The sequence below is a fragment of the Lissotriton helveticus genome, chromosome 1_1 (genome assembly GCF_964261635.1).
Source record: "Lissotriton helveticus chromosome 1_1, aLisHel1.1, whole genome shotgun sequence".
NCBI lineage: Eukaryota > Metazoa > Chordata > Amphibia > Caudata > Salamandridae > Lissotriton > Lissotriton helveticus.
In genome coordinates this window covers 347,073,982-347,093,011 of record NC_136057.1, presented here as the reverse complement: position 1 = coordinate 347,093,011, position 19,030 = coordinate 347,073,982, and the positions used below count along the sequence as shown (strand labels likewise).

The following is a 19,030-nucleotide window of genomic DNA, read 5'->3' as shown; positions in this document are numbered from 1 at the left end:
GTAGTGAATAAGGTTACCGACATACAGGAGGTTTTTAGGAAATTCTACGGGACACTTTATGAAGAGACCCTTAGTAACACAAAAGTGGAATTTAAGGAGTATCTGAAGGATACGCCACATGTATTGCTACAGGGCGAAGAGAAGGAAAAATTAGATCTCATATTCACAGCGCATGATTTACAGGAAGTGGTGAAAAATATTCCCTTGGGGAAAGCCACAGGCCCAGACCAAATCCCTGCAGAATTTTATAGAACTTTTTGGGATATATTGGGAAAGGATATGTATGAGACTCTCGTCCAGGCACAGACGGGAAAATCGGTCCCACATACATGGGCTGCAGCTGATATTATCGTGATACTTAAGAAGAACAAACCCCCACTAGAACCAGGGTCCTATAGACCAATAACGCTTATGAATGCAGACGCAAAAATGTACTCAAAAACACTGGCACAAAGATTGAGTAGGGTCATAGAGCAAATAGTCAGAACTTCACAACACGGGTTTATCCCAGGGAAAGGGACCACACAGCACACGAGACAAATGATCACTATTTTGGATGCTATGGGGCTTGCAGGGGACCCTGTCGCGGCTGTATTCCTGGATGCGGAGAAGGCCTTCGATAGTGTCTCCTGGAACTACCTGTGGGAGGTAATGGAGTGGTCTGGAATTGGCAATGGTTATATTAAGGCAATAAAGGCATTATACCTAGCCCCTTCTGCTAGGATAAGAATTAATAAAGGCTACACTGAGGCAATCCAGATTAAACGCGGAACAAGACAGGGATGCCCAGCATCACCGCTTCTGTTTGCCCTGTATATTGATTCTATTTTGCGTAAATTTGAAAAGAACCTTATGATCTCACCAGTTAAATTACATGGGATAAGCTATAAGGTATTCGCATATGCGGACGTTGTGGCCATCATTACAACCAATCCAGAAAGAGCCCTTCAGCAGATAGAGAGGGAAGCAGAATGCTTTGGAGTGATCTCAGGGTATCGGATCAATAATGAGAAAACGCAGATAGTTCAGAACAGCGTTATGATACATTATGACACTAGAGTGGTAGATGAAGCAACATATCTGGGAATAAAAGTCACTGCAGATTTAGATAACTTAGTAGAGCTTAATATGAGACCATTACTGAATAAAGTAAAAGAAAACACCGAAAGGATACATAAATTACACCTAACCCTGATGGGACGCATAAATGTGGTTAAGATGATCACATTCCCAAAGTTTCTGTATTTATTTAGAGCCATTCCACTGTTCTTTGACCACATATGGTTCAACAAAATAGAAGCAATAGTGAACAAACTTATTTGGGCACAGGGTAAGACCAGGAGAGCCTATCTACACCTTACACTTTCAAGGGAAAAAGGGGGATGGGGGGCACCGGACTTCAGGCTTTATTATTGGGCTGTTGCCATGCAATATTTTCAGGGGCTAATCGGGGGCGGGAACATAGTTCAAGGGGACGCCACACCTAGACTCACTAATGTATATATTGCACTGTTGGGGAACGGGGCTAAGAATGGATTTTTGAACACAATAGACTTTAGTTACTTCAAACATACGAGATTTAAAACTTTAAGAGCCGCTTATAAAATTTGGAAGGCCCTATCAAAAAAACCGGTCTAGGCAGGCACAACAGCTACACACGCCTGTACACGAACCACTCCCTACCTGGAGCTATTTTTAGGGACTCGGTTATGAGGGAATGGGATAACAAAGGGATCAAGAAGATCGGGAACCTTATGGATCAACAGGGTGGAATCCTGCAGTTCCAAGAGCTCCAAAACAAATTTAAGATAGCAAGTGTGAGAAGTTGGCCTGGTAGGGGATGTTTCCAATTCTGGAACCACCTACTACCTGACCAAACAATCCCTTATGGTGTCTGGTTGCAAGTCAACCTTATTAGACAAGCTATCCTAGGGGTAGCATGGACTAAGCAGCCTAAAGGCTTAACTTAAGAGGTCGTGTTAAGCGAGCTGTTTTACCACATACAATCCTGTAATACCAAATGAAAGGACACCACACAAGTATATATTATAAAAATATATGTGTTTATTACTAAAAACAATCCCCAGTATTCTTTATGAATAAAGGGGCACAAGCGTTAAATCAAAAGCATTGTTTAAACATACAAGTTGCACAATTATGGATGAGGGCGGGTGGCCACTCAAACCATATACTAAACAAGTGGTATAAGAGAGGCCACTCGAACAGTGGTTAGGCCTAGGGCCTAGGGAATCGCTGGGAGCAGTCAGGACAAGCAATGCTGAAGTCGGGAATGGCCCTCGGGATTCGGGAGATGTGCGGAAAGCGCACGCATGCACCAATGTTAACCAATGGTGCGTAAAAGTCATAGAGTTAAAGTTTAAGGACACTTCCGCTGAACCTAGAGGAACAAAACTTAACACACAGACCCTAGAGGTGTGCACCAGTGTGGGAACACCGGCGGAGCAAAGTTACCTCACCCACAGGAAGTGGGTGCACAGGGTCGAAGTGGCGTCGGGTTTTGACACGCAGGATCTTGGTGCTTGGAGCTGAAAGGGCTGCAGGCAGGTTGAAGATGAAGTGTCCGGTGGAGTCCAAGGGTGGACTCAAGTTGTAGAGTACCTGAAAGCAGAGGGGACAGAGTCTGGGTCACTCAGCAGTGACCAGGGTGGAACCAGGACGGAACCAGGCAATGTCGGGCGCAATCAGGTGGTCGTCGAGGAGCTTCTCTCCGCTGTCACGTGGGCTCTGGGGCATCTGCGACGTCCAGGAGCAGGTCACGATCTGTCCCACGCAGGCTCTCACCGTCGGTGCAGTCGGCTTCAAGTTTGGAGCAAACAAGCCTTGGTAAGAGCAATCCACGCGGGATCGGAAGATTGCTTCTCACTCGGACCAGGAAGGTCAGAGTCGGGGCTCCTTTTCAGGGGAGCTGGTGTGGATCTGGAGCAACCAGATTCACGAGTCTTCTTAGTTAGTTCGTCGGCACAGGGACCACTAGCCAGCTGGCAAGTGACCGGGCCAACGCGTTGAGCCAAATAGAGCCAAAGGGCCCCACGCAGCACTCGTCGAGTGTGGAGGGCTGAACTTCGGCTCAGGAGTAGCTCAGGGTGGGGGCTTCTCAAACCCCGGTGCACAGCTTCGAGGATCACTCGTGGGCTGCACGGTCAGCGTCTCGTGGTCAATTCAAGATGGCGTGCCCCACGCTTCCGGTCGCCTCCACGGGTCTCAGCTCTGCAGGGACTGTGGATCGGGCTGTTGGAAGGCAGGCAAGCTTGATCTCGTCGATCTCAGTCGCTCGAGTTCCGGCGGGAACTGCAACTAAGTAGACGTCGAGGGCTGGATGGTGCCTGCTGCTGCAGGGTGGTCACTCCTTGACCACAAGGGAGATTCTTCGGGCTTCCACGTTGAGATGGAGGTCCAAGGGTCCAGAGTTTCGTTTCTAATGTTTCTTCCAGGAAATCTGATGTGCATTGGCACTGCTCCCACTCTTATTCCAATCTGGGGGGCGTGATTACCTGCTAGGTCCCCTCCTATGGGTGGGACCCAGGAAGTGGGTGGATACACCCCCTTCCTTTGATCCAGGCCGCCCTGGCACGAGGGCTGGAGTGCCCCAGAACCGGTTTGGCCGGATTATGCAAGGGGCAGCCTTGTGCGCCCCAGGCAGTGTCTGGTTTCTTTCAAACCTCCCTGCTACAATCCACTATCTCCTGTCTGGAGGGTGGTGACACCCTCCTGTGACAGGAAACCCTTTGTCCAGTCCCCATCTGCTGAGTTTCGGTCAACTGCAGGGGTCCAGACATTTGTCTGTGGCAGAGGCATCCATTTTGTGGATCTTAAGGTCTTTGGAGAAATTAACCGCATTTAGTAAAGGAACATGTCTTACCCCTCTAGAGGGGTGGAATGCCATCCCCGTCGCCAGAACTGGCGAGGGGATGGTATTCCAAATCGTATGACACCTTACACGACATGTTTTGATAAAGCCAAACCAAAGTTGCTATATAACCGCGAGGATTATAAGGCACTTAAGAGTATATGGTATGGCATTACCCTGAAACAGCTTAGGGAGTTGTTCCCGACAGCTGCAGACAGGCTCAGCTCATGCTAGAGCTCCATCTCACATGAAACCACGCACTCTGCCTCCAGGATTGATGAGGCCTTCCATAGGAGTGGCTCACAGGTTAATATGTGTCCAGATATAGGTTTAGATATAGGTATACTACATCTAAGCAAGGGGTGATTACACCACCTTACCCCAGCTGAGTGATCAGCCAGTTGTGTCAATTTAAGAACCAGCCAGGGGTGGCAAAAGATATGCTACAGCCCCTGGTAGGCCTTGGTGGCCCCTATGCCCTGGGCACCTATAGTGCATTATACAGGGGCTGACAAGGGGTCCATTTCCAATTGGGGTATGTACCTAGGGTACATGGAATCCATTTTACAGAGAGAGCAGATGGCCTGGGGCCCTGATTAGCAGGGAACCAGGTCAACTAAGTCAAAAAACCAGCTAAACACAGGCAAAAAATCTGGGGTAACCATAGTCAGGTAGCCACCTTCCTACAGCAAGGAACAGCTTTTTTAAATATCTTCAAATAAGAAGCTATTTACTAAACAAACAGGGGGGGTACACTCGGCTTCGGCACATGTCGCATAATGGATTACATAGAGCGATCCACGCACTGCACAATTCGGCAGTTGTACGCAGAACTCCATGTATACAAAAGCGATGACATGGCTAAGTTTACCACGAAGTGGGCCAAAAAAGTGGGAGCACAGCCAGAGGGATTCCAGATGTCGTTAGATCTGGGTCGTACAGTGTTAGGCTCAGCGACTCTACAGTCACAACATTATAAGACTCTCTATTCACTATACTATACCCCAGCTAGGATTGCACAATGGGGAGGAAATACGGGAATAACCTGCCCGCGATGTGACTCAACGAACGCAGACATTGTCCATATGTTCTCACAATGTCCGCAATTGTATTCCTTAAAAAATGACATTAAGAACTTTATTGATGGTTCACTGGGCGTAAAAATTAAGCTTTCAGATGAGCTATTGTTGTTAGGGGTCCAGCTAGGGACAGCTGATACCCCCACGGAGTTTATGTTTATGGCAACCGCAGTGTTTCGAATATGTATTGCAACATCGTGGATTGACAGGGCACCACCTACCTTCCAAACTTGGATTGCTAGGCTATTATCAACTTATAACTTGGAAAAAGCAATATACGACAGAAAGGGACGAAGAGCTAGAATTCTGGGTAGGAAGATATGGCAACCTATAGCAAATTGGAAAAATGGGCTGACTAATCGGTAGCAGGCCATTGGCAATAGTCCCAATACACTTGCTATACAGACCTGGGGGGATAATACGCAATCCTTCCCTCTTTTTGCAATGATCTAATCTTTAGTAACCTGTAAATTTATGTGTCATGTCAAAAATGATATAATTTGTATAAGTGTGCTGTAACATTTATTGTATTCCTTGGAAAAATTTATTTGAAAATTAATAAAAAATAAAAAAAAAGTAAATGTTATATTTATTGAAACAGATGTAAAGGCTCGTAATGAATACCCTTATGTGAAGGGACTACTAAGTGGGATTGGATTGGTGTGGGCAGAGGGGTAATTTAATTCTGTACTGTATTTTGATAAAGGAATAAGACACGAAATGAGACGCTCACAATAAAGTGAAGGCACACCCATATCAATGTGTTCTGGAAAACAAACAACATGTAAAACTTAGAAATGTTAAGCTTTTGTTGGTGCCATTGTCTTCAGCGATTAAAACACTAACTTTCTGCAAGCCTTTTTAAAAAAATATCTCAAATTAATCAATTATATTTGGTCATATAGTAAATCACAATTGGAAAGTGGCTCAGTGAGACAACTTATCCTTTTAACGTTGTGACAGTGAAGATTTTATTTATTTTATTTTTCATTTAGGAGTTTTATATAGCGCTAGCCAGACCCGGGGGTATTGGAGCGCTTTACAACAGATTATAACGCAGGAATCACACAATAGGCAAAAGTGTACATGTCCGATTCGGAAGTCCCAGCGAGCTGTGCAACATTAGGGTATGGGAGTCCTGGGGAGCCTTGCTGAGTGCACGTGGTCTTGGGCGTAGATCTAATGTCCGTTAAACTTCGTGATATAAGAAACTACCATTAACATTCAAACTATTTCGTAGGCTCAGTAAGTGACCTGGAGCATCATTCTATCCCATCTCCTTCAAGTCTGTTTCTTTGACAGCACTTGCAAAAATACCTAGAACCCTTGGTCACCCTCCTCCAGGGCCCAATTTTTTTTTTAATTATTGAAGCAAAATAAAATAACCATAGAAGGGATCATGAAAGGAATGAAAGGCAAAGACTACATCATATCTACAACTGGAAATCAAGAATGAAATGGAACCTTATAAAATATAAATTAGCTGTTTTAACCATATCCTTGTGTGAATTAAAGGTTAAACCAAGGGTACTCGCAAACATCTTCCCAGGAGCCGCAAAGTGTGGTCTGTGGCGTGCCTGAGGGATGCACTGATACCAGGAGGGTAGGAGAGGGTCTTTGCGGGGAATGGGGGGGGGGGCATAGGGGAAGCGAAGTATGTACATGGTGTGGTCAGTGAGCCATGGGGTTATTTTGAGGGTTCCTTTCCATAGTGCATCCTGATCAACACCCGCTCCGTCCACAGACACGCCGTGGAACTCTGGAACCTCCTCGACGCTACATCACCGGACGTCGCCTTCCTCACGGAAACCTGGATGAACGCCTCCTCTGCACCCGACATCGTCATCGCCATCCCGGACGGGTACAAGATCATCAGGAGGGACCGCATCAACCAGACCGGAGGTGGCATCGCCATCGTCCACAGGAACACCATCCGCATCACGACCGACGCCAACGACTCCTTCGCCGCAGCCGAACATCTCCACTTCCAGATTCACACCGACCCTAAGACGACCCTCAGAGGCACCCTCGTCTACAGACCCCCGGGACCACGCACACAATTCAGCGAAGTCGGAGTGCGACCCATTTTGAACATTGATAGGCTCCCTCGAGCTTGGGCTGACGAGCTCGGATCCCGCACCCGCGCCGTGAGAGGTACATACCTGAGAACATTTGGCAGCCTGCACAGCTAACCCCGAATACCTACACTCTGCTGACGAGGAACAACTATTCCGAAACACCGGTGTCCAGAGTTGGTGCTGCAACCTTGCTACGACACACTTTCCTTCGATATAGCGCACTCGCTATCTAAAGACTGCATCGACCATGATGCTCCTGGGGCACACCTGCTGGTGGGTGGAGTCGGAGTGCGACCCATTTTGAAAATTCAGCGAAGACATCACAGACTTCATCAGCCCGCACGCCCTCCGTTCCACTGACTACATCCTCCTCGGGGACCTCAACTTCCACCTGGAGAACAACAAGGACCGCAACACCACCGCCCTGCTGGAAAACCTTGCCAACCTCGTACTCAAGCAACTGGTCAACACCCCCACCCACTACGCCGGCCACACGCTTGATCCCGTCTTCTCTTCCAGCAAGTACATCACCTTCAGCCACGCCACCGGACTCCACTGGACCGACCACAGCTGCGTCCACTTCAGCTTCAAAAGATGCACGACCCACCACCACCCGCAACAGGTACCTCACAGGAATTGGAGCAAGATCACCTCAGACCAGCTCACCACCTCCCTCAGCCAGAGCCCACCCCCCAACACAACGGACCCCAACGAAGCAGCCCGCAACTTCACACAGTGGCTGACCGCCTGCGCTGACGACCTCGCGCCACTAAAGAACCCTCCCAGCAGACCCAGACGCAAGAAGGCATCCTGGTTCACCGACGACCTCAAGGACTCCAAGAAGACCTGCCGCACCCTCGAGAAAGCCTGGCTCCTCGACCGGACCACCGACAACATGACCGCCCTCAAACACGCTACCCGCAAGCACCACCAGCTCATCCGCACCACCAAGAAGAAATCCCTGAAGGAACGACTGGACAACAACGCCCACGACAGCAAAGAGCTCTTCACTATTGTCAAGGAGTTCTCCAACCCCAGCACCGGCACCAACGACATCCCTCCGTCACAAGACCTCTGCGACTCCCTCGCCTCGTTCTTCCACCGCAAGATCGCCGACATCCACAACAGCTTCGGCGCCCCACCCACGCACCCAACCGTCGAACCAATGCCCCCCACCGCCACCCTTCGCACCTGGACCGCGGTGACCACCGAAGACACAGCCCGCACGATGAACACCATCCACTCCGGATCACAGACCGACCCCTGCCCACACCACGTCTTCAACAAGGCCGACTCCATCATCGCACCCCAACTCCGGAACATCATCAACGCCTCCTTCAACACCGCCACCTTCCCGGAGAGCTGGAAGCACGCCGAGATCAGCGCCCTCCTGAAGAAACCTACAGCGGACCCCACCGATCTCAAAAACTTCCGCCCCATCTCGCTCCTCCCTTTTCCTGCTAAAGTCATCGAGAAGATTGTCAACAGACAGCTGACCGCCTTCCTCGAGACGAACGGATCCCTCGACCCCTCGCAGTCCGGCTTCAGAGCCAACCACAGCACCGAGACCGCCCTCATCGCAGCCACCGACGACATCCGGACCCTGCTCGACAAGGGGGAAACAGTGGCCCTCATCCTCCTGGACCTCTCCGCTGCGTTCGACACGGTCTGCCACCGCTCCCTAGTCCAGCGCCTCAGCAACATCGGTATCCAAGAGAAGGCACAGGAGTGGATCATCTCGTTCCTCGCCGGAAGAACACAAAGAGTCCGCCTCCCCCGTTTCGCTCCGAGGCCACCGAAGTCATCTGCGGCGTCCCGCAAGGATCTTCACTCAGCCCCACCCTCTTCAACATCTACATGAAACCTCTCGCAGCCATCGCACGCCAGCACAACCTTAACATCATCTCTTACGCCGACGACACCCAGCTGATCCTCTCCCTCACCAGAGACCCCGACACCGCCAGAACCTGCCTACACGAAGGGATGAAAGACGTCGCCGAGTGGATAAAGGACAGCCGCCTGAAACTGAACTCGGACAAGACGGAAGTCCTCATCCTGGGATCTTCGCCCTCCGCCTGGGACGACTCCTGGTGGCCCTGGGCACCGCACCCAAGCCAACCGACCACGCACGCAACCTGGGCTTCATCCTGGACCCCTCCCTCTCGATGACCAGACAAGTCAACGCCGTCTCCTCATCGTGCTTCAACACCCTGCGTATGCTTCGCAAGATCTTCCGCTGGATCCCGAAGACCAGGAAGACTGTCACCCAGGCACTCGTCACCAGCCGACTGGACTACGGAAACGCCCTCTACGCCGGAACCACAGCCAAGCTACAGAAAAAACTCCAGCGCATCCAGAGCGCCTCCGCCCGACTCATCCTGGATGTCCCCCGACGCAGCCACATCTCCAGCCACCTGAGGAACCTGCACTGGCTCCCCGTCGACAAGAGGATCACGTTCCGGCTCCTCACCCACGCACACAAGTCTCTCCACGACCTGGGCCCCAAGTACCTCAACGACCGCCTGACCTTCTACACGCTCACCCGCCAGCTACGGTCCACCAGCCTCGCCCTCGCAGCCGTACCACGCACCTGAAGAGCCACCGCCGGAGGAAGATCCTTCTCTTACCTGGCTGCCAAGACTTGGAACTCCCTCCCCATCCACCTTCGGCTGACCCAGGACCATCTCGCCTTCAGGAAACAACTCAAGACCTGGCTGTTCGAGCAGTAGCATACCCCTCCCCCCAAGCGCCTTGAGACCCTCCCGGGTGAGTAGTGCGCTATACAAATGGCATGATGGATTGAATGATTGATACTGCCCTCTAAATTTAGTCTCTAATCTCTAGAATAGTCATAGATTTGACAATACTGTGTTATGCTGTATCAGAGCCCCCATCCTACTGTACCTTGGGGTAAGCCTTCTCTGCTTGCTAATGCTACCTTGGAGGGGGGGGCAAGTGAAAAAAAGCAAAGTGATTATTGAAATGGAATGACATAGAATCGCACAATGGGAAATCAGAAAAATTTAGATCAATCTCGGCTTCCTCACTTACCCACATTGTGTGATCATAGGCCATTGTTTTATGTCACTTTGCCTCCTTTTTCTTCATCATCACATTTAAGAGCACCTGGAAATACATGAGTTTTGGAGGAGCACTGTGCAAAACCTTTCCTGGTGTTCGATCTAAAACTATAATGTTGTCCATCTATAATAACAACCCAAGCTACACAGGGAGTCCACACGACAATTGACCTTCCTCTTAGTACACAATGGGCATTGTTGCGGGGAGGGGGTGCCATGAACGTTTGAATGTTCACTTTTGAAGCTATCACTTTTTTTAAAAAATGCTTTGTAATGCACAGATACAATCCGATGTCATAAAATGAAATACTTCAGCATGTTCATGAAATACACTTTTATGAATTTCGAGTAGGCTTGCATCATATTTGTAAATGTGTAAAGTAAATGTGTTGCTAAAGTTAGTGGTGCAGAACATGTTTGCTTCATTTCTTTTACTTCATTTAGGTGTAAATAAAGACTTAGCTGTGTTCTTTTAACATCTTTCTGAATGTTCGTGCTCTCTCAGGTAAGTACATCAGCCCAGTGCTGTCGTTCAGCAGGCACGGATCAGGAGGGCTGCACATGAAAGTCAGGAGGGCCGCATATGAGGGCCGCATATGAGGGTCGGAGGGCCGCATATGAGGGTCAGGGGGGCTGCATATGAGGGTCAGGGGGGCTGCATATGAGGGTCAGGCGGGCTGCATAGGAGGGTCAGGCGGGCTGCATAGGAGGGTCAGGCGGGCTGCATAGGAGGGTCAGGAGGGCTGCATAGGAGGGTCAGGAGGGCTGCATATGAGGGTCAGGAGGGCCGCATATGAGGGTCAGGCGGGCCGCATATGAGGGTCAGGCGGGCTGCATATGAGGGTCAGGCGGGCTGCATATGAGGGTCAGGCGGGCTGCATATGAGGGTCAGGAGGGACGCATATGAGGGTCAGAAGGGCCGCATATGAGGGTCAGAAGGGCCCCACGATGAGAATCACTGGATAAGATATCACAGACGTGAGGCGAAATATGGCCTTGTGAGTGCCAGCTAGGCATCTGCAATCTACCACAGAGATTGCTGCGATTAATTATCTTTTGTATTTATTATGCTACAGATAAAAACTGGCACTACAATTGTAAATAAAGCAAGAAAATGTAGTGTAATTGTTTAGTATTGTTAATTAATTGTTCACTATTTTGAGATGCTTTTTTCTAAAAATAATTCTCAGGGATTGTTTTCAGTTTAAAATCCATTTCTTCACTTAAAATATCTTTGTGCTTCTTTGTTTAACAGAGCAGGATTTTTTAGGGGGGTTTCACTTTGGTTCTGTTCCAGTTTAGTACAGCTGTTTTGCGGTGAGTCCAACTTTGGTTTTAGGAAGCCTGTTAGCCTAGAGAGATTTTTGGGCACTCTTGTAATGCCATATTAGTTAAACGTGAGATTGTCATTTCCCCGGTTCTGATGTTAGAGCAGCGACTAACTTAATTTAAAAAAAATACGTTCTTGGAATGAATGTTTACGGCTCATTTCACCTCCCTGTTTTCTATCAGAGTTGTCTTGCACGGAGCCGAGTCCGAATGACATCATCGACCCCTTCGGGAACAATATACTCAGTAACTGATAGCTACCCCATGTATGCCTTTACTTAGAGCACCTCCCCTCATGAGCTCATCAGCTGTTGATGGTGGAGTGGATCCATGCACAATGTACTTCTCTTATATAGAAAATATACTAGGCTCCAGCTACCCACCTTCCTCTGCCCAGGTGCCCCCCTCCCCCCGCTCTCAGAGGGCAGTATTCTCTTTCCTCTTACAGCATGGGCACCTGAAGCCTTGCTGGCAGCAGCTCTGCCAGAGCTGCTGGTGGGCATCTCGGTGATCTGCAGCCCTTACAGACCCTGCAAGAGGCAGGGGACATGGCAAGGACACATAAGAACATCTCTTGCCATTCACCACCTTCCTCGGTTTTTAACACATCAGAAGGAGGTGAAGCGGCTCTACATCTTTCGTCATCACACTTATGTGGGACTCTGGAGACTCCAGTGAGGTGACAGAACCGCACCAGACCTTTATAGCTTTCTACTGGGCCCGAGGAGAACTGGGCAAGATGGAGGAATACAGGGGAAGCAGCTGGTGACTTCACAGCAGTGAAAAGTAGAATAGTTCAGTACTGCAGCAATTATCAAGGAGTCAACATTCAAATTCAAGATAAAGGATGTACCACATGATTTGGGATCCACAACATTGGGAGTCATTAAGATATAGTAGATTTATTGGTGTTACACACATTTAAAGAAATAGTGTATGAATATAAATATACTATTAAAACTTATCTGTAACGCAATGACTCCTGCAATGTAACGACAACAACAAATGTCAGTGTCCAAATGTTCCACAAATAACTGTTTAGAATTAGAACCATTCCCTAAACATTTTCAGCGTGGCTCCACCACTGTGATTTACTTGCTGTAGCTCCTTGTTTACAAGAAAAGGTTACCAAGCAATGAGTCGATAAGATGGTGAGCTGAGTCTTCTCGAATGACAATCAGTACTGTATTTTAATCAATCTTTTATAGGTGTGTTTTGATAAAGTAAGGTTAAATTTGTCTGATTTTCAAAACACCTTAACCGGAAAATTGGCAGGTATCTGCATTGGGCACTTATAATTGGATTGACGAGGTATTTAATCACTTCAACAAAGTCCATACATGTATAATTCAACTGGAGAAGAAAAACACATCCTTGAGTTCTTTTCAACCTTTGTGCCAACACTGTATGTACTCTTCTACTGTTAAATTTGGAGATTAGGAGCGAAAATTTGAGATTTGTTAGCGTTTATGACAGTAACCACTGCTAATTCCTTACCTGCATGAGGAGAGCGGTACCGGAAGTCCTCCTTAGTCAGCAGCAACAAAGCTTTCCCGTTCATTTCGAAAGTGTCGCTGTCAATGGCCCTCAGAGAGAACTCCTTCTCTGCCCATTTGAGAAACTGGGCTACGTCATCTCTGCTCCAGTACACCGGTTGCAAGCCTGCCAGAAAAGAAGACACTGTTGGACAGAGCAGCAAATTCACCCGCTACACTGACCCACCACGCCTCTGCAGCCAATGGATCCTTACCAACCAACACTACACTGTACCTCTAGTACACCTACACACCACATTTTAATACACAGAGGTGGATAAAACTGCACATGAAAAGTAGAAGAGGTGGTTTTGCCCTTTTTTAATTCACTTGTACTGAACATTTTCCTAAACATCACTGCAAGAATCTTCATACAGAAAGCTACACGTGTACAGGCTGCATGCGGGGGTCTATGAGCCACAAAATGGTCCAGAGGTGCAGGCTGTTCCTGGGTATTCTGTGTTGCTGCTAAGTTGTTCATTATAATGCTTCAAGTATAGTGACCAATTCAGTTTAATTGATGGTTTAACTTTCTGCCAATCAGAACTGGTCTCAGAAACTCCGAGATAAGATCATTCTGAATGGTGGCCCAGCAGTCAATCAGAATGGCTAATCGGTAGTACGGGCTGACAAACGTAGGCTTGACAAGCCGTTAACTAGCACTGGTATGTGTCCCTCTAGCAAAGCCCACTCACATCTGAACGCAATTCTGTCTGATGCGGAAGCAGGCTCTGAATAAGATGATTTTACCTGATTGTCTACTTTTGCAAACAGAAGGATTTATTTTAATTACACATCTCTAAACTTGGAGCCATTCCCCTGCCACACTGCACTGAATCCTGGGGGCAGTAACTGACTGCACAATCCCTCATCTAAGAGGTACTAAGGAACCTCGCTGAACTCCATTCTATTAACAAATACCGGGTTTTTATTTATTCCTAGAGACTGTATCTGACAACACGGCATTCCAGGGATTTTAACAAAACATTGAACTGCAATCTAGAAACTCTAAGCCACCACTGCACTGTATTCAAAGAACACTTGCCAACAACATAGCACTGCATCTTAGGGATACGTATCCAACACACTGCAATGCATTCTAACCAGTTAAAATGAGGTGCATACTAGGCAAACTAACTCACCTCACTGCACCTCATCGGAGTGACACTAAAACACTGCAGTGCCTTCTAGGGACACTTATCTACCACACTAGACTTCATTCAAGAACAGGGGTCTCCACCTTTTAATATACTAAGAGCTACTTATTTTCAATTAAAATCATTGTGAGCTACTGATATTTCTACCTAGGTGGCCAACATATGCAAGATTACCAGCAGTGATCAGGGAGGGTTGCCAGCAGAAATGTAAAAAAAAGGCTTTGTATGTTTGAAATGCCACTGTGCAGGGAACACATTCCAGCCACAGCTCAGTGCCCCTGGCACAAAAGTAATAACATTAGTAATAAGTCTCTCCACATGATTTAGTACTCAAGAAACAGCTATAGCGATATTTTGGAAATTCAGCAATTTTTATCCAAACAACAGCTTATGAGTTCGGAAAATACTCACATTTTTGTCTTGCATAGACAACTTAGGCATGCATATGTTTAATCAAATCAAAGGTTTACAATTTAGTAGGCTGGGACACACACAGGAGAGCTACTTATAGGTAGTTGGAGGGCTAAGAGTAGCTCATGAGCTACCCGGAGAGGCCTGTTCTAGGATCACCCTGCATAACCAACGTGTGACTCTAACACACCTTACCACAGTGCACCGCATTCATAAGGATATTACCCCATGACACTGAAGCCTAGAGAAACTGACCCATCACACTGCATCCTATGGATACTAATATCCACAGTGCTATGCACTCTAGAGATAGTAACCTACGCGATATGCTGTGCCCTAGGGCATTAACTCACAACACTTTACTACACCATAGGGAAAGTAACTGGCCGCACTACAGTGCATTCTACGGTCATTAACTCACCACATCTTAAGGGTTCTAAGTAGTCACAGTGCACTGACCCACAACATAATTTTACACATCAACTCATCACACTAAACTTTATTCTAGTGGCACAATAGCACCGCACTGGGAAACTGCAAAAAATAATAATGATACACTTTGAAAATGTGTACCTCACCTGGAAATGTATCCTCTTTCCACCACAAGGCAGTGCATTCTATAGACACTAAACCGCTGCACTCCCCTTACGAATATTAACTACGTCTTAGGGATACTAATCCACCATGAACTGTACCCTGTGGTCCATTCGTGTACACTACATAATAGGGAAAACATGCCTCACATACTTTACTGCACCCTATAGACACCAGCTTACTACACTAGAGTTCAGACTAGTAAAACCCGAGCGTCAAAATGTACATGTAAATGCGTGAAGAAGACGGATTATATCTAAAATACGTTTTTTTTAAACTCTCCCATCTTCTTTATGCAAAGGCCATAAAAACATTTAATCGGGTGGCATATAAGAAACAATAACCACATGTATCCGTCACCGTAACCATCGAATCAATTAATTAATAAATGCCCCACGGGGTGGTCTGCAACCTCACACTTTTCAGCTGCAATTGTCTTCTATTGAAATGGAGGAATGTGGAAAAAGTTTGATGCTGGTCTTCAGAAAATGAGAAACTAATTCAACAATGCCAGTAGAAAAAGGAAAGATTCTCTACAGACCGGTTTATAATCCTTCCCTTGGAGACTGATCTGAGATAGCTTTAAAATCGACATTTGCAAAATAATATATTGGCTTGCGAATTAATGCATACATCAATCTCCATGGGACCACATACCGGTGTAAGCCGTTTCTCAGAGCTCTGCGGTTACCAAAGAATTCAGACACAATAAGAAAATCTAAATTGAAAATGTGCTATAAACTTCTAAAGCTGCAATAGCATCAGAAAAAGAAATAAAAAAACTGATTCCCACACAGTATATATACAGTCCCATCCCATCATTAACCTTGCCCGTGAGCCTTAAATGAATGTATTAGGTCTCTTATAGAAGTGAATAACAACTAAAAATGTATTCCTGGATGTACACCATCAGGATGATTTGTTATTGGCCAGAACAGAAAAGTAATCATAACTTTTGTACAATAATCTTTACTCATACAGACCAAATGTTTCACCTCAGGGCTCCATGTCACCATGGAAACTTCATTACCTCCTAATATGTCTTCCTGAATCCTGTCCTATGATGAGGCTTCCACCTCCAACGTAGAGCATCCATAATTAAAAAATGTCATTTGACCAAAATTAGAGAGAATCCCAACCCTTTTGATGCTGTTAAGATAAAAGAGGGACTGACCCGTCCATGAAACTGTTATCCAAAGCAGAAATTAGAAACAAATTAAATCAAGTAGGACCGTATAAGGAAATGGAAGGGGGAGGGAACTAGGATTGTGACGAGAAAGACTACGACTCAGAGTAAAGGTTGACCACTGGCTGGGCACTAAAGTCACAAGCGTCAATAGAGCTGCGCAGGGATGCCTCTACACCCTCATATTATGTGGGGGCTTTGAGATACCAGCTATAAGATGGGTCAGATGAGGATGACCTGTCCCCTTTGGTCCACCCAAGCATCGGCCAAATATTCTTGGGGGGGGGGGGGTCGTTCCATTATTAACATTACTAGACATAGATCGGAAATTAAAGCCGCGTGGTTGTGTGTGACAAATAACAGTCTTTATTTGCGCTAAGGAAGCACAAGTGTTCTCGTTTCTTGTTAAATTCGGAACGGATATAACGTCCGTTTTCCGCTGGTTTCCATTTCTGCTATTTTGTAGAGAGGAAGATACTACTGTTGGTTCGATAATGCGCCACACCAGCCCCAGGAAATTTCCTGTGATGGAAACTGGGGGTGGGACCTCCTGACAGACAGGGATCGTGCGAGCTTCTGATAAGAGAGAAAACATGGCAGACCACAAACCCCAAACCGCAGAAGCCGGGGACAACTCCTGCAGGACACCGAGCGCGGCAAAGCCCTCGGCCGGCAGACAGGGCGGCCACGCTGCTCTGGAAACACGTGCTTAGAAAGGTCGGAAAGTAAACCCGACCCTGGATACCTAATGAGATTTACTCCTCTCGGGGCAGCAGTAACCTGTATTCAGAACGCCGAGAAGACACATTGTTTACGGTATCGATGATTGTCTTTCTCCCAACGTGGAAAGACCTTGCAAATCGAGAAAAGTAAAAATTGTAACTGAACTTTTGTGAAATACCTACGCTGTTTAAATGTACAGCTAACTTGGGTTTCATGGACTAATTCTGGAATTGTCTGGCAATTCGAAGTCACTCCACGGTTTTCTCTGCAAGAGTTATATCTTGGCGCTACGTCGTTGTTTTTTTCTTTTTTTAAATTGGGCCCCAATCTACTGTTATGGGACACACTAATACTGACAGAATGAATGCTGGGAACTGTAGTTCGGTTTCTTCCCTACCACTGGAACGCATAGTGTGTGACTTCAGGTTACAGAGATTGTTTTTCCCCCTCTTTTAGATAGCGCGAACTAGACCCGAATATAAGGGGTATCAGAGCGCTTTTACAGGAGCACCAGAATCATCTTTGTTAGGCACTGGCAGATTAACTGAATTGCCCAGAATAACAGGATGAGCGTCGTTGCCGAGACTCGAATCTGGTTCCCCAGCTTCGAGGTCGACCGCTCTAGACTACACACATTCTGCCATTAGAATGGCTCCACGTCTTTGTCTGGTACCTTCACGTCTTGGTTTGAGGATTCCATCACAGACCAGAATTTTAGTTCCGTTTGAGGATATGTAAAACTATACAACAAATGAAAATAATTAAAGCTAGTATGCTTACTGTATGCTTGAGGGCTGAGCATCGAGTGGGCCCTACTCCAGAGCTGAGAGCCAGAGTGTGGTGGTATGTGCTTGCCAGACCCCTTCTGCAGTGGTGCAGATAGGGGTGGAGCGAAGGTGACCTTGGGAGAGTCTTAAACTATCGGAAACAGTGCAGCTGCCACTTCCCGATTAGCAAACCACAGCCCCATTTCAACTGTTGCCCATTATATTTTTAACAAAAAGCCCACGCTTTCAGGAAAGTAGGCACTTTATAAAAGAGGAAGGAGAAAAGCGTGTGATACGCATAGGCCATTGCCTAGTGAACACCCGAACATAAGGAACAGTATGCTAATATGAAAGAGGCATACTGGGCTTTGTGGCTCTGATGGTTAGGCATTACATTTTATTAGGTACAGCATAAGACTGTATACACCCAAATATTGAGTTTTTAATTCTCGTCCTGCCAAAATATCCTATCCAGAATATCAACTATATTGTGATGGTAAGTTCATATAGGTAAGTACAGGTTTACTATTCCTGACTCCACGTCTATATACATCTTACATTTATATCAACATGGTGCACATACGTGGAGTAAAGAATAGTGAATCTATACATTTTCTATGTCCAATTATCCTCATGACAGTGTAGAACACGAGTAGAACACGGGTGGGGCTGACATTGTCTGTCCTTGCTTTCATACATTGAATTGAGCACAGGCTGTGTCTGTTTTAGGTGTTATAATCGAAGACACAAGTTAGTTTTAGTTGTTTTATTATCTTCACTTTTCATTGATTTTGAGTGCAAATCCTACGAGTACTTATATGTATTCAAGTGACATTCAATCGTTTTCTGATTGGCCTTCTTTATATTGCGTTGTAGATCCGTGGGGAGGACACTTAAAGTTTTGGAGAATTGTTTATCATTTGCATATCGTATATCCCCTGAAGAAGGGTTCATTCAGAACCCGAAATGCATTGGGATTGAAATTTGTACTGTTTTTCTATAACAGTGGCTGCACATTGATTTATGTTCACCTACAAGTGTTAATGTTCTAAATTGTTTTGGATATGACTTGAATTGCTGAGAATGACAATAATTCTGCACTGTGTCATGTACTACTCTTTTGCTACTTAAAAAGAAATGCATTTAACATTGATAAGAATGTATAAACATTAGCGCCATGATGCCTTTTCTAGGTGAAAGTGCGCTTTATAAATGAAATAAAT

The 19,030-nt window shown here is 46.5% G+C and overlaps 1 protein-coding gene and 1 long non-coding RNA gene across 8 annotated transcripts in view; one reads left to right on the top strand and one right to left on the bottom strand.

Moving 5' to 3' along the window:
• Nucleotides 1–19,030, top strand: part of LOC144807864 (uncharacterized) — a 544,498-nt gene that overhangs the window by 361,175 nt on the left and 164,293 nt on the right. The window lies entirely within an intron of this gene.
• The window catches only part of ETV6 (ETS variant transcription factor 6), a 299,142-nt gene that overhangs the window by 142,332 nt on the left and 137,780 nt on the right, over nt 1–19,030 (bottom strand). For both annotated transcript variants that reach the window (XM_078673411.1, XM_078673418.1), the window contains exon 3: nt 12,932–13,096. In XM_078673411.1, coding sequence (XP_078529537.1) covers nt 12,932–13,096 — 165 coding nt within the window. The remainder of the gene's footprint in view (nt 1–12,931; nt 13,097–19,030) is intronic.